General features: G+C 38.7%; 2 protein-coding genes across 3 annotated transcripts in view; both read right to left on the bottom strand.

Annotated features, from left to right (window-relative positions):
- Positions 1 to 13,020, bottom strand: part of atp1b3b (ATPase Na+/K+ transporting subunit beta 3b) — a 31,329-nt gene extending 18,309 nt beyond the window's left edge. Inside the window, exon 1 of the mRNA XM_077207687.1 lies at positions 12,710 to 13,020. Within this exon, the coding sequence (XP_077063802.1) occupies positions 12,710 to 12,815 (106 nt within the window). The 5' untranslated portion in view covers positions 12,816 to 13,020. The remainder of the gene's footprint in view (positions 1 to 12,709) is intronic.
- Positions 13,021 to 15,887: 2,867 nt separating this feature from the next.
- Positions 15,888 to 16,824, bottom strand: part of tfdp2 (transcription factor Dp-2) — a 47,242-nt gene continuing 46,305 nt past the window's right edge. For both annotated transcript variants that reach the window (XM_077207678.1, XM_077207680.1), the window contains one exon: positions 15,888 to 16,821. In XM_077207678.1, the coding sequence (XP_077063793.1) occupies positions 16,704 to 16,821 (118 nt within the window). In that variant the 3' untranslated portion in view covers positions 15,888 to 16,703. The remainder of the gene's footprint in view (positions 16,822 to 16,824) is intronic.

The following is a 16,824-nucleotide window of genomic DNA, read 5'->3' as shown; positions in this document are numbered from 1 at the left end:
TGTTGGTCCAGGACATTTGGAGGGAGTTTGGAAGCAGAGGCAACTCTTCATCGTGTTCCTCAAACCATTCCTGATGAATGTGTGCAGTGTGGCAGGGTGCATTATCCCGCTGAAACATGCCACTTCCACCAGGGAACATCATGGCCATGAAGGGGTGTACGTGGTCTGCAACTCAAATCTTTAGCTAGGCCAGAGGTCCCAGCAGAACATTATCCAGGGAAAAACACTGCTTCTGCCTTCTTCCCAAAGTGCATCCTGTTGAAGTCTCTTCCCTAGGAAAACGACGCACACAAACCTGGCAACCCATCTGATCTATTAGAAAACCAGGCAATCTTTCTTCATAGCTCTTTGGTCCAATTCTGACAATCCCAAAAATATGCCTCCAATTGACCTATGGCTAAGCCAACGTTATGGCTAACGTTACGTTAGAGATGTTATAGATAACATTCAAATACGTTGTTGACTATTTTAGAACAGATGTAGACATCCTTGTTTAATTTATCCACGTTTAGTTGGTGTTGTGGTCTACCGAATAACTTAATCCAGACACTTATCTCGGTTGAGATGTGGCTTGGGAAAGGGTAAAAAATACACACCGTCGCCCAGCCTCTCGGGATACCTAGTGTCGGAGGTTGCATGTACTCCATGCACACCGTTTGACCATTTTAAACTTAAAATGACAAGAAAAAACATAAAAATGAATGAAAACTGACTAACTGCAATGCATTTCAAAGGACGAGGAAGCAGAGAATGTCCGAGTGTATTAAGTTAGCTATTACTTACTTATGCCTGCTACCCCTCCTGGGGCATAGGCCGCCAACAAGAGCTCTCCAGGCATCCTTGTCTTGGGCTTTTCTCTCCAGCTGGCTCCAGGTGTATCCAAGTTCTTTGGTATCAGCAGCCAGATCTCGGCGCCACGTATTTCTTGGCCTTCCTCTCTTCCTTTTGCCTTGGGGATTCCCAGGTCAGCGCTAGCCTGGTGATGTTGGAAGCTGGTTTGCGGAGCGTATGGCCAATCCATCTCCAGCGTCGTTTCAGGATCTCATCTTCTGCAGGAAGCTGATTGGTTCTCTGCCAAAGGTCCTGGTTTGTGATGCTGTTTGGCCAGCGGATCTGGAGGATTCTTCGCAGACAGGAGTTGATGAAGGTCTGAGCTTTCTTCATTGTCGCCACTGTTGTCCTCCATGTCTCTGCACCATAGAGAAGGACCGCCTTGACATTGGTGTTGAACAGCCTGACCTTTGTCCTTAGGCCCAGTTCCTTCGAGCTCCAGATGTTCCTCAGCTGAGTTAGCTATGCGCACCGTGATTGGCTCATCGCTTTTGGGGGCGTGGCTTAGCCATAGGTCAATTGTAGACGATGGACATCATGGGAAGTCTGACCAGTCTGCGGCCACAGACAGTACTTGGCAAACTGATGATGCACTGTGTTCTGACATCTTTCTGACAAGTGCGATGTGAAGCTCACACGAGAAGCGACGGTCCTCCAAGCTTTCCCGCAAATGATGAGAGAATTTAAATTTTTGGGTGAACTATCCCAAGTTTATGTTTTTTCCCCATGTAAAAAAATCCAAATCAAACCTCTCAACCAAGTGCAAATATTGGCGGTGGGACGACCTGTTTGTCTGAACCACTGAAGACAGGTAGTGGGACTGTTTGAGAAACTAGTTTGTAAATAATTTTTTTAATTCATTATTTTTTGCAATCTGGATAAACGTATTTCTTAGATGAAGTTAAAGACTGTGTTCTTTTGTTTACAAACAGAGATTGAGCACATGGAACAGTGGTCTCAAATTCATAAAAAAAAAGAAAAAACTCATCACTTAAAGGCCATGGTGCAGGTTAAACACCACTATCGATTAATGGCTACATAAAACAGTCAAGATATGTATATAAAGTTAGAAATGTCTCCAAAATGGTGTTAAAGTCCAGTTTTTGTAGTTTTTGGTAAGTGACAGTTATTTTTTACGCAACTCGGCGATGACGTCACATGAGGTAGACGTGGTGGATAGCCTGAGCCTTTCTCAGCTACTAGAACTAGTTCTAACACTGACTATGGTGTCTAACTGGGATGAGGAAGAGGTGGCGAGACCCACAATTAACATTTATGATGGCCCACAGCCATATAATTAATAAATAAATGCATGGTCAGAGGAGAATGACTTGAGAGTTGGTGGAGTGTCCTGGTGAGTTGCTACCATTTAGAAACACAGCAATGGCCGCTGGAGCTAGTAGTCTATGAACAGCAGTGCATACAATAACAACTTTTTTTCTTACAGTCAGTGAATAGCATCGAGTGAAAGTCAACGTTTTCTTTATATATAGTGACAGTGATTATGTCGTTGGCTCAGATAAGTACCCTAAACCTAGTCAGAAGATCTATAAATAGAAGGTATAGTATGCTAGCTATGGGCTAGCTTGACAGTCCCACCTGTGAACCCCTAGTGTTTATTTCTAAGCTTTTACCTCTTTCTCCGGTGAAAATGTTGTTTGCAAACGTAGCCGACGACGAGAAGGCTGGTCATGTCTTCAGTGTGATTATTGTTGATTGTGCCAAGTAGTTTTCCTCGTGATTGATTGTCATTGACACCGTCAGGCTTACCGGGAGAGGGAGTGAGTAGTAAGCGTCTGTGTCGCTGTGTTTGGCAGGTGTCTGTGTGGGCAGTGTCGTCCCATGGAAACTGTGGTGGAGAGCTTGTGTTGTAGGGAGGTGAGCACGTTTTTGTCGCTGGTCGAGGCCGCCCCGCGGCCAGCAGATGTAACGTGCCTAACGCAGCATCCTGGATTTGAGGCATGCTGCCTGAATCCGTATGTGCTACACATAGCATACTCACACTTCAGGCAGGAATTTACCATGACGATGAAAAAATAAAAATACAAAAACTACCGAAAACACTGACTCACGACCGCTCTTACTGAATACCAACCTACTCAGCACTGCGCTGACGCAGAGCACACATACAACTCCCTCGTGTGACGTAAAATGACGCGATGCTGAAAAAAAGCGTTTTTTACGAGCAGTCAAAGAAACGCTCGCTTTATCTACTAAATTGGTGCCCTTATGTTGTTTGAAAACATTTTAAATCCTGCATTAACTTTTCATATGGTATTTTCATTCAAGGTTATGTAGGCTATTAATTTAGATTTTTTTTATACCTGCAAGATGCCCTTTAAAGGGGTGGTAAAACACGATTTCAGTTTTCTAACTTTAGCTAGCGTGTAATCTTGCTGTTTGAGCATAAACAACACATGCAAAGTTACAGCGCTCAAAGTTCAAAGCAAAGGAAGATATTTGCTTTTAAAAAATTTGACTACAGCAAACAACCGGTTTTGGACTACACAACATTCCTCCAGGTTTGCTGATGTCAGCATATCCCATTATTTACATAAACCCCTCCTCCGAGAATACTTAAGCGGGACGAGGCCATTTTATATTGCTGTTTTGGAGATGAGTTGTCGCAATGCCATCGAAACGCTGCTGTTATTTTCATCCGGATTGCAGGTCCACTTTGTTCAGCCTTCTTAGGGACAAGGGAGTTATCAATGGTTAAAATTTATTTTTAACTCGGTCCCTCATAATTATGACCCAAATCTCGCTCTCTGTGCTGAACATTTTACGGAGGAAAGCTTCCACAATCTTCGCGAGTTCAATGCAGGATTCACACATCGGCTTGTCCTGATAGATTGAACAGCTCCTACTTTAAGAACAGAAGCTGTTGCTTACGTGCCACAACCTGTAAGTACTATTTATTTTTCGTCGATGTGTTTTCCTGTAATAGTTCGTATTGTTAATTTTACATTGTAGCAAGGAAGTAAACAAATGACAACGCTGTTTGGCTCTGCTGGTTTGTTAAATGCTCATTCATACTTAACGTTATCTGACACACACCTAACGTTACAAACTTTTTTTTAATCTCAACAGCGAACTTGTAATTAGAGTAAATTATTCTTTGATTAGAGCTTTTATGTTTATCTACATGCTTGTGTATCTACAGGCATGCTAAACATGGTTCTGTGTTTGATTTGGCAGCCGATGTTTAGTGTTCGTTTTGGGTAAATGGTTCTGTCGACAGATATTTGTCTACAATCGTTCTAAAAATACAAAAGTAACAATGGTATACAGTCAGAAACGATCACTATAGATCCGCAGTCTTTACTCAAAAAAATCCCTTTGAGGACTGTAGTATAATTTGTTAGAACGATTATATGAAATTCTTGTTTATGAAACTTATTTTTTTGTAATTCTATAATAATGAGTACAATTAAATGACAGCATATCTAAAAAGTAATGAGAGAACAACAAAAAATAAACCTTTCTGAAACGTCGTTTAACAGCCGTTCTTGAACAGGTTCTGCTCGATCATCTTCACTAACGTTTCCCCGGGTCCGATTGGTTTTATTGACGCTATTGTTTATAATACACCAAAGCACAAACTACCATAGCAAACTACCGTTAAAGGTAAGAGGCGTGTTTCCGGAAAACGTGCACTAGACGGTTAGCAAATCACAACACATTGGGCCAGCTAACCAATCTGAGTGTAGAATAAAGGTAAAATATATGAAAAATAATGCAATTTTTAAAAAACAAAGCATGCACATGTTACAGTGCACCCCACAAACACAATCAAGCCTTCGAAAAAATGCAGTTTACCGCCCCTTTAAATAAATTGCAATTAGGCCATTTTATTTACAATTTCAAGGCATCAAAAAAAATAAAAGTATTTTATTGTATTGTCGATGTTCAAGTGTTGTAATGCTCTCTATTAGTGACTTGTTTTTCCATGTCGTTTGAATGGGAATGTTATTGGATAACATTTTTCAGATATTACAGAATTCCTTGATCAGCACGCTAGTTAAAGGGATACTTCAGGATTTAGCATTAAGCTTTGTAGCACTAGAAAACCAGTAGTATTTTCGAATTACCTTGCTCCCGAATTATTCGAATTATTTTTTTAATTAAAAGTTATAACTCACATTGGTTGTGGTTCTTTTCATAAACCTTTACTGTTACTAGAGTATGTATTAGCCCAGAGAATGTGTGGAGAAATTTTTCGAATATTGCCGCCTGTAACCGGTAGGCGTGGTTAGGGAGTGGCTTGGCCTCGTAAGGGCAGCAAGCAAGTGCATTCTGGGAGTTGTTGTGTGCCACATGAGTAAAAAATAAATTTTCTGCCTTTTCTCAGTATAGAATGCTTCAATTTCAAAAATAATTTCACATTTCTACTATATAAATGACCACTATTAAATACACATTCATCTTCCCAGAGCTGAAGTATCACTTTAAAGCAAAGCCACTGAAAATGTATATACAGCTAACTCTATACAACTATCTTAAAATGTATTAAGGCAAAAAATTAAGACAAAATCTAGTCAATAGAAATCTGTCTGTAATTTGGGGCAGGACTGAAACAGGTCGTCACAGGAAATAAAAGAAAGAGATGGAGATACGGAGAGAAGAGAAGCCGAGAATGAATGAATGAGTCACAGTTAGATCCACAATGAAAGACAGGAGACAATAAAAGCCCACAAGACAAGTCTTTATCAGTGGCTTCTTATAGCAGTTGAGAAATCCAAGCCCCAGGAGAACCAGATACTCGTCCTCCTCCTGTGCCGAGGAATGCTGGGATAAAAATACTTCTTCTAGCCGGCTGGGGTGTGCCGTCACACCAGGGTGCAGACCGGGGGTGTCGTAATTTAGGGTACCGTACAGAGACTGGGGCTCACAAAGTGTTTTTCTGTAAGTGGATATGTTTGAGCTGCATATTACACCATTAACTGTGGCACTCTGAGACATAGGAAACGCATTAGGAATAGATTAAATATTGATATACAGATTGAATAGTTTTATGTTACTGTACTATTAAATGCATTTTAATTGCATTTAATTGAGCTGTCGATTTATTAAAATACTTCACTGCATAATTTTGAATGTTAAATAGTCATGAAACTCCCATTTTGGGACTGATCATTCACACTTCAGATTTGAAAAATGATTCAAGAAATGGGAGTGTAAAAGCCCTGATATACTCACAGAAAAATACTTTTTCCTAGGGCTGTGACGTGTGGGATTTTTTTGATGAAGCAACAAATCACGCGGTTTGGCGGTTATTAAATCCAGGCAATTGGTTCATGAAACATTGATTAAAATTAAGATACAATTTATACAAAATGAAATTCCCTTTAAAGAAAGGCTTTCTACAAAACAAAACTTAATGAAGTGGTCAAAATTATGTCTGACCCACTCCAAATGTCTCCCGATATAGTGCGCATCTTATGATCCTATCTTACTCATGCCGTTCACTTTTCATTTAATCAACAGATGACATTTCAAAATAACATTATTTTATTTAAACAAATATGAAACTAAATGGGTTTTCTTTAATAGCAACAACAGGTATCTGGTACAGTGCAGAGAAATGTAATATCGGAGTGGAATTAGAGCGAATGCCGTTTTACTGGTGAGCTTGGATTTTTGAATAATAATTTAATAATTCCCAGCGATCATCGAATATTATTTTTGCTTGAAATGCCCATCTCTAGTAAGTTTTGCAGAGTTATTTTTGCAGGCCATTTCATTTCGTTTTTGCTTGGAAACATTATAATTATTAACATAGGCTAATAAACATTAACAATAATAACATGAAATAATATTTATTTCTATAACTTTGTTTTTTCGATATCTTTTAAGTTTAATACGAATAATGGAACAGGTATTGTCATTGTAAACCATTTTTTGTACAATAAAATATTCAAAAGTTTCAACAAGTTGTGTTTGGACGAGTGTGTGTAATGTATATATATATATATATATAAACAATGTCTGAAGAAATAGGAATCGAAGTTTAGCCCGACTCACCAGAACTAGCAATGTTGGGGCATGTGAGCTCGGCTTGTTCTTTCAGAGTTTTCTCTTATTTTGCTAGCTCCGCGAGAAAGTCGTCACCAATGTTCTGTTTGAATAATGTCATCCGGCTAGCACGTTAACTGTAACTTATCAACTATAAGAGAAGTATCACTATACGAACTTGCTATTAGAATCTAACTCCAACTGTTTACGTTATGTTTTTGTCTTTTTTTGCCTGTGTTTGTGTGTATTTAAATGAACATTATATGTAAAATAAAAAAATAAAATAAAAATATTAAAAAAGAAAGTGCGGTTATGATGGGGATGACCTCAACACCGCGGTAGGCATCTCATTACTGCGGTATTGTGGTAATGCGGTTATCGTCACAGCCCTACTTTTTCGTTCGGGGGTAAAAAGAAGTTAGAAATACCTGAGCAGCGTTATACTGTTAAAAACATCCCGACGCCACCCAAACCCACGCCGTGGCTATTCCTCTCAATAGCAAAGAAATTTAAGGCCTACTGGCTATATATAGAAAAAGCATTACTTTGATATATTACAGCCCAGTTTCCTGTTTCAACAGGAAATACATCAACGCAAGAAAGTAGGCTAAATCGTGCTAAATCCATTTCACCGAAATTTCTCGCACCACCCATCGTCAACTGCATTTCAGTGTGAAGCACGTTTTCCTCCAGAGCGCAATCAACAGGGGTAAGCGTAACACAGCGTGGCCATCTTGGCTCTAGAGAAGAGTGGCAGATCACCCAGTGATGGTGAGAGGAAGAGGCCCTGGAGAACAGCTGAGACTCCCAGTTTGACTTTCCTTCCTGCCAGAATCCCTCCTCCGGGCAAAACACAGACAGCTACATTCCCTCAGGCTAGTGCTAACTCAATCACGTGATCATGGTAGTGGCATCAGCTACACTTTCTCTCTTCTCATTAGTAGCACTGAAAATGTATTGGCAAAAAATAATCTGGGCATGAAAGAGGAGTTTTAATTTTCTGAAGTAAACGTACCATTACATTGCTACTGTTGTCAATGGTTGCCAGGGTGTTGCAGTGCGGTTGCTAGGTTGTTCTGGATGGTTGCTAGGTCATTCAGGCCAAAGTTTAATACTTAATATTAGGGATGTCAACAAACCCCCGACCTCTAAGTGTGAGCAACTGAAATGTGAAAGTGATTATGACACTATAACATAATTGCAGTAAGTTTAGGTCAACTCGACACATTTGAAGTGAACAATTTTTAATCAATGACTTCTAAAATGCTACAGTGACGTAAATAAGAGAAAGTGTAAAAATATACCCTAGAGATCCTTCTAATGGGTTTCTGACTTCATCCAATCAAGCGAGGAAATACGCCAAATCTCTCTTGTCGTTTGGCATGAAGGATAATGGAAACAAGCCAGATATTGCGAAAGGGATTTTATCACCAAGAGTTAAAGGGATAGTTCACCCAAATATGGAAAATCAGTTATTTACTCACTCATGTCGTTCTAAGCTATGATGCTGTTATTTTTAATTTGTAGCATTTAAATTATGAAAGTATTTTATGAAATTCTCCTCAATACAGCACCAATAAACACACAAGTCTTCTGAATACTGATGAGAGTGAAGAACAATGGAATTTACTGGAATAATTCACCCCTAAATCAAACATCTATCATCATGTACTCTCCTTTATGTTGTACGAAGCCGTTTTCTGCGGAACAAGAGGACATTTCAAAGAATGTCCCATTTAGTCAAGAACCAGGAGGATGGATCACATTACTCCGGTTTTAAGATCTTTGCACTGGCTTCCTGTCTCACAAAGAATTGATTTTAAAGTACTTCTGCTGGTTTACAAATCACTAAATAGTTTAGGACCTAGCTACTTTTCGGATCTGCTTGTAAGCTATGAAACACCTAGACCTCTCACATCATATGGGACAGGTCTGCTTGCTGTCCCCAGAATTATAACTAAAAAGGGGGAAGCAGCATTCAGTTATTATGCTCCATATATCTGGAACAAACGCCCTGATAACTGTAAGTCCGCAACAACTCTTAGTTCTTTTAAATCAAGTTGTTTCTTATTCTTAATTCATTTATTCCTTGTATGGTATTGTAACTTTTATTCTTGTATTTAATCTGTTTAAATGTTTTTTTTTGTAAAGCACCTTGGATTGCTCTTCTGCTGAAATGTGCTATATAAATAAAATTGCCTTGCCTTGCCTAGTCAACTGGGTTCAGTGTCATTTAGACCCCAACACTCTTCAAAATATCTTCTTTTTTGTTACGCAGAAGAAACAAATGCATATAATTTTGGAATTACCGGAACATGGGAGTGAGTAAATGAGTTTATGATGCCTTAAAGACAAAGTTATTAATTTCTTCCCCTCAGCTGAATCTTTGAAAACATTAAGAATAAAAAAATGGCATGGCAATGCAATATACCAAATTGGACGTCATAATGTTCAAAAGATTAAAAGTTAGCGTCAGCCCTAAGCGTCCTCACAGCAGACATGCTTACCTGTCGTAGCTTATCCACATTATAACTCATCCGATCAAATATATTTGCCAGAATAAGAGCATAAATGCAATTGGAATGACAAGAACGCTTTTCATTTTTAGCGAACTATTCCTTTAACCTAATTCATGAAGGGTGAAATGGCTCATGAAATCACCATTTCCCCAATTTAAAATGTGAATGAAAAGCCACCGTTGTGCAGTTCCTCATTTACTACGTTGTGGACCTCAAGCCAAACATGCTTGCACACACACACAAACACACATACACACTCAAGGCCGTGTAAATGGGGTGAACAAGACCAGGACGTTTCATTGATGAAATGCAGAAAATGGGTCATTGTTGCATATGAAAGCATCACTGCCACATGGTTGGTCTCCTGATGGAGAACAAGGTCCCCTTTCATCAGTTTAAACTGTCTATGGTAAACGTATCCTGAGACTACTAGCCCGGCTCCAGGCTCATCATACGGCATCGCCACAAATCCCAGAAGCTGTGGACAGATTAGCGTGATCGCTAACCCAAGCAAGGTCAACAGTAGATTGGGAAGCGTTAATCCGGGCTAATCTAAACGGACATGGATCAGGGTGCAGATGTCTCGCTGAGCCGGACCCGTCCATTAACTCAAGCCTGATCCTTTTATCTCTTCACACTACCCATCTTTCCCTCCATCACGCTCTGTCTCCTTCCCATCCCATGGGAAAAGTAAAAGCAGCCTAGGAATCAAAACTCTTTGACTCTTTGGTTTCTCTGATGTGCATTTTTTACATTACTTAGTTGTGGAAAGGTCGCTCTGGGACCCAAACACTGCAGAGACGCTGCAACCGTAGGAGAAGTAAAAAAAAAAAATGGTAGAATCATCATTTCATTTGGCCTTATTTTGGAGAATTTTTATGGGATGCACCCTCTCTCATGGACTCAATTAATAGACTACACTATATTAAAAAAAGGTTCTAACTGCTTTTAATTGTCTATTTGCCCTGCCCAACATTTTTCTTAATATATAATATATATCCTGGCACAGTATTTATATTTAAATATATAATTTAAAATGATTACTGTTACACTTACGTTTTAATATTTTAAAATAAAGTATTATTAAATATTTTTTACACTTTTCTTTTTCATCAAATGCTACTTTTTAATTGCAAAGCAGGAAATTATATAGTACTTCCAATTAGACAGAAACTCCATAAATTCACAAAACAATATTTCTTTAAAACAAAGGTACACGTAGAAAAACCATTACTACTTGGTTTGTAATTTTCAACCCATTCTTACAGGCTCATCACAAGTCATTCTTGCTGCAATTATGACAAAACTGTGTTGGCCGTTTCAACCAAGTGGGCAAGTTGACGAGCAGACTTCACAACCACATTTTCAGAGAAAAACATGATTAAATGTGCAAGGCATACAAATTGCATGTAAATTATTTAAAAAAAATTGATATAGCACTGATCCAGTATGTGAACTACGAGCTATCATTAACCACTCTAGATAGCAGCATCGGCCGACCGCTAATACAGGCAATTCTCATGAAAACATGAACACAGGCCGAGAAGAAAAAGCCCAGGTAAGCAGAATGACTAGGCCTCATTTTGTAAAGCAATCCCAAGATCCATTAAAGCCACAAGCAGTGATGAACCATGAATAAAGACCTGCATAGCACGTCATACTCCTCAAGGCTGGAGATCGTTTTCATTTGAATTACATTGATTTCTTTCATGAGGCCTATTGGTTCAGGAGCCTGCGGAGAGCCGGTTTGACCTTGAGAGGAAAGCAGGGAGGAAGACGGGGAGGAGGGGCTGAACGCGAGCTCATGCATCACATCAAGAAACACCCATCCCAACGAAGGAGAGGTACTGCAGACTTTAGCATCACAAACTCAACCGGACTGTTCGATTGACCGAGGAGCATAACTACAAGGAAATATAGTTTCATGCAAAGCTGGTTACTAAGCAACTGGGTATTTAAAAAATTGCTCCCCAACCACCCCCACCGATAATTATGGACACTTTACATCCTTGAGGAGAATAGGCTATACATGCAAACTGGATTGCAAAACAAGCCCTGATATACCTGAATATCTAAATGCTCTCAAATAAGAGAACAGAAAGCTTCTTCCCCTCGACCTCCCTCTGTGAACCAATTGTGTCAAGGGATGTGGAAATTTCCTCTCATCCTCTCAAGCAAAGGCTGTGAACCACAGCAAAGGTAATTTGCATATCGAATGAATGCGGATGCTACGTCACCACGGCCGTGAATGATTGACAGCCGAAACGTCCCAAGACATTGCGCGCCCTGATACTCGCCGCGACTAATCGCAATATTTCCAATGAAAGGATACTTTTTTTTTGGGCATTCCATTCTCTAATGTGTTTGTGTGTTGGGAATTTCTCAAATTTAGTTAAACTTTAAAACTAGTGACTTAACCCATATGAGATGATTTGAGGCACAGTGAGTTCGGAGCCGCCATTCATCGAGTTACGAATAACAGACATGTAGCCTATTAATTTTAGCGTACAAATTATTCTCTCAACGCATGATTTCACAGCTAATGTGACATGCAGGCCTACTGTAGAGAGCGCAGTGATGGCATTCATTAAAGCTATTCATAGACCTCGAGCCTCAAGTGAAACTGCGGGATACAAACGCGGCGGAATTTCTGCCATGCTGTTAAATGAAAACACGATTAATCACGGAAATCCGCGATGTTTGACGACCGCTTAAGCGGATTTATCCTGTCAATGAACCAATGTTTTGATTTAGCAACAGTATTAAGTAATTATGGTACGGTAATATTCGTATACTGCAGTAAGTGGAATCATATGCAGGCTTAGATTTAAAGTCACATATTTACTACTACACGCCCTCTATAGCTTATAACAGGATCTGTTTTAGCTGACTTGAGGTTTCTATAAAGAGTCGTCGAAGTAGAGTATGCGATCGATTGCCAGGGCTTTTATACATGCATCTCGGGTTATGGTTTATGGATATGGTCTAAATGAACAGTTGTAAATGGCGAGATTAGTATGTGGCTTGAGATGATGCATCTCAATGAAATCGAATGCATGCTGAACTGCACACACTGACACATTGTAACGGACTGCAAGGTAGAGCACAGAGACACACAGCTCACTCAGTTCGCGGGGTTACAAATGTGTTTGAGAATCATTATCAAATGCAACTGAGCTTTGCATTAGGGGCAATTCAGTCAAGAACAGTGTGTGTAGCCATTTAATGGCACATGAAACAGTACCTCAACCATAGGTAGATCATATTTTTGGAGTCTGAACATCAGTTTTAAGGGCGTGCAATTGACACTTGTCAACAAACATAAACCAAAAACGATTACTAACCCCAACTGCTCGCAGTGCGCCCGATGAATTCCCCAGTCCTTGGGTTGTAGATAAAATCTTTCCAACTCGATTGTTTCTCGTCAGCTTTCTCCTCTTTGTTGGCCATGGTGTGGACAGGATGAATAAACCAGTTTGAGAACGGTAGATGAGGATAAATCTAAAGAAGCGTTGATTCGGGCTTGCCTCCTTCGCGTTGTGAAATAAAAGATGTGTGCGGTGTTTCCACGCGGCTCGAGACTGCAGTGCGTCCGTCGCTCACTCGAGCTCTTCTCTGGCAGCGTTTGAACTGCGCTGTGACGCGCATGCGCGGTGGATCCGCGCCGCATTTACAGGAGCCGCATGAAGTGCGTTCAACATAATTTGTACAAGGGTTACCGAAACGCCACGTAGTTTGCACACTGCGCTGCATAGAAAACCTACACTGAAACCTTTATAGGGAGCCTGGGGCTAGTTATTACACTTTTTTCCCTCTGTGACTATTTCACACGGTGGGAATGAGTCCATTTTTTTATAGGTATCTTGACTCGACAAAAAGGTGTTGAGCATTTCCGCCGGGGTAAGTTGTCACTATAAGTTAAGTTCCATTTTCTTAAATCATGAAAATAGATGTAGTTTGTCGTCCAATTTATTTAATGGTTTTCAGCTACATTTAAAAAGTAAAACTATAAATTATGTTAACATAGGCCCAAAAAAATCCAAATATAGGGTAGATATTTTGTTTCAGGTAATTCTAACTCTAAAAAGAAAAATGTTAACTTTAACTTAAAACCTTATTGCTACCCAGATGGTCTTACAAATGCTCATTATGATGATTATAGTATGATGAATCATTATTTAAAAAAATAAAACAACGTAGTGAGTGCATGTCTTTTGATTGATAGCTGCGTTATTGCCTATATTTGGCTTGGGAACACATCTGATTTCAGTTATCCTTTAAGGAACACTGTGTTCTACAATGACGTTTTTCTCATTATTTTGTTTTTTTATGTAATAGGTTTGGAACAACATAAGGGTGAGTAAATGATGACAAAAAACTATCCCTTTAAGATATTTCTGATATGCAATTACATAAAATAACTAAAGTCCATAATTCCAATAACTAATTTTTTTTAACTCACAAAAAGCAATAACATTTTATATAAATCTTAATGTAGGCTATATGAATTTGTTTCCATGACTTTTCCAGGTCTTGAAATCACACTTTTAAAATCCCCTATAGTTTGATTGAATCTTTTCTTTGCATGACACATTGACATTACTATGGAAGCTTGTTTCCGCCACAGAATGAAAAATAAAAAAGGTAATTGCGACTTTTTGCGAGATATAAAGTCAGAATTGCGTGATATAAAGTCGCAATTGCAAAAAGTCAGAATTCTTAGCTTTCTCTCTCGCAATTCTGACTTTATAACACGCAATTCTGACTTCATAACACACAATTGCAACTTTATAACTCGCAATTCTGACTTTACATCACGCAATTCTGACTTTATAACACGCAATTCTGACTTTATATCTCGCAATTCTGACTTTATAACACGCAATTCTGACTTTATATCTCGCAATTCTGACTTTATAACACGCAATTCTGACTTTATATCTCGCAATTCTGACTTTATAACACGCAATTCTGACTTTATATCTCGCAATTCTGACTTTATATCTCGCAATTCTGACTTTATATCTCGCAATTCTGACTTTATAACTTGCAATTCTGACTTTATATCTCGCAATTCTGACTTTATATCTCGCAATTCTGACTTTATATCTCGCAATTCTGACTTTATAACACGCAATTCTGACTTTATAACTTGCAATTCTGACTTTATATCTCGCAATTCTGACTTTATAAGACGCAATTCTGACTTTATAACTTGCAATTCTGACTTTATATCTCGCAATTCTGACTTTATAACACGCAATTCTGACTTCATAACACACAATTGCAACTTTATAACTCGCAATTCTGACTTTACATCACGCAATTCTGACTTTATAACACGCAATTCTGACTTTATATCTCGCAATTCTGACTTTATAACACGCAATTCTGACTTTATATCTCGCAATTCTGACTTTATAACACGCAATTCTGACTTTATAACTTGCAATTCTGACTTTATATCTCGCAATTCTGACTTCATAACACACAATTGCAACTTTATATCACACAATTCTGACTTTATAACACGCAATTCTGACTTTATAACACGCAATTCTGACTTTATAACTTGCAATTCTGACTTTATAACTTGCAATTCTGACTTTATAACTTGCAATTCTGACTTTATAACTTGCAATTCTGACTTTATAACTTGCAATTCTGACTTTATAACTTGCAATTCTGACTTTATATCTCGCAATTCTGACTTTATAACACACAATTGCAACTTTATATCACACAATTCTGACTTTATAACTCGCAATTCTGACTTTATAACACGCAATTCTGATTTTACATCACGCAATTCTGACTTTATAACTTGCAATTCTGACTTTATAACACGCAATTCTGACTTTATAACACGCAATTCTGACTTTATATCTCGCAATTCTGATTTTATATCTCGCAATTCTGAGTTTATATCACGCAATTCCGACTTTATATCACAATTCTGACTTTATATCTCGCAATTCTGAATTTATATCTCACAATTCTGACGTTATAACACGCAATTGCGACTTTATTTCACTCAATTCTGACTTTATATCTCGCAATTCTGAGAAATAAAGTCAGAATTGCGAGATGTAAACTTGCAATTTTGAGGAAAAAGTCAGAATTGTGAGATAAAAAGTCGCAGTTATTATTATTTATTTATTTAGTGGTGGAAACAAGCTTCCATACATTACAGTACTGAATGGCTCCTTCATTATTATTCTGAACATTGTATAAGCATTCGTTTCACATTGGAAATACAAAAAGGTGATTGATATATGAACATTCTTACATATAGCCCCTTTAAGGAGATGTCTGATGCAGTTATACTACTGTATTTCAAGAATACTTAAAATCTGTTAAATTGCCATTACAGTCCATATTCGTTTTTTTTTAACCCATCACATTTAAATAACATTGCTGCTGAAATGATTTACATTTTTGAATATAAAGGTTTAATAACTTGTAATTTTAATGATACCATATTATAATAGTTTTTTTTCCTAGACCACACCACACCAGAGGTAACCAAAATTATATGTTTATATATGTATACATGTACATACAGTAACATTTGCAAACCAAAATTCATTTCAGTTCTGTTGAGTTGGTTTAAAATGCCGACCTGAGTGGATCAGGGCTGTTTCCTTTACACCGGCCACTCTCAAATCCAACAAAAATGTGTTTGTAATCACTCACAACAAGACTAAATCTCCCAACATGCAACATTCACACAGCTTGAGGCAACGAGCTGCAAGCTATCCGAACCCAGAACGGCAGATGACATCCATCCAAATTTAAATTTCCTTCAACTATTGTGATGAATGACAAGGAATAAACTATACAACATGACAAAAATCACACTGAATCAACCTATAAAAAAGAACATTTTCCTTTTTTTTTAAATTTTTTTATGTAAAGTCCTTCCAGTCGGTGAACGGATCAGGACGCTGCTTTCCAATCCCCACGGAGAAGAAAATAAAGCGGCACTAGCCCACTGGACTACGCAGATACGGTCATATTCAAATACGACCCAAATAAATACACGTTTGGAAAGAATTTATAAGTCCACTGGATGGGAAGCAGAGCCAGGAAGAACACCGAGATGACGAGGCATCTGTTAAACTTCACTTCATCGCTCTCTCTGTGGCCTGACCTGTGGCTCGCTAGCCTGAACAGCACCACAGAAGCACAGTTTCCAGTTTCCCCTGGAGCCAAAGACTCCTGGCGTTTTATAGCCAAACTGGGAAAGAGGAAGAAACAGATAGTGAGGGAAGTTAAAAATATGGTAATATAGAGAGGAATGGCAGCTTATTTCCTGTGTAGCGTTCTGCTCGGGAATCACTCCGGGGAAGAGGGGTTGTCCTCATCTTCGTCCTCGTCGTCCTCTTCCTCGTTGAAGGAGCTGGGCGTCTGGCCGCGGGACTCTGAGGTGTGTGACGGGGCAGCGCTGCTGCGGCTG

This window comes from Siphateles boraxobius, unplaced genomic scaffold (assembly GCF_051911475.1).
Source record: "Siphateles boraxobius isolate OS27281-9 unplaced genomic scaffold, OSU_SipBor_1 6, whole genome shotgun sequence".
NCBI lineage: Eukaryota > Metazoa > Chordata > Actinopteri > Cypriniformes > Leuciscidae > Siphateles > Siphateles boraxobius.
Note: the sequence above shows the minus strand (reverse complement) of the source record. Positions and strands in the feature narration are given on the sequence as shown.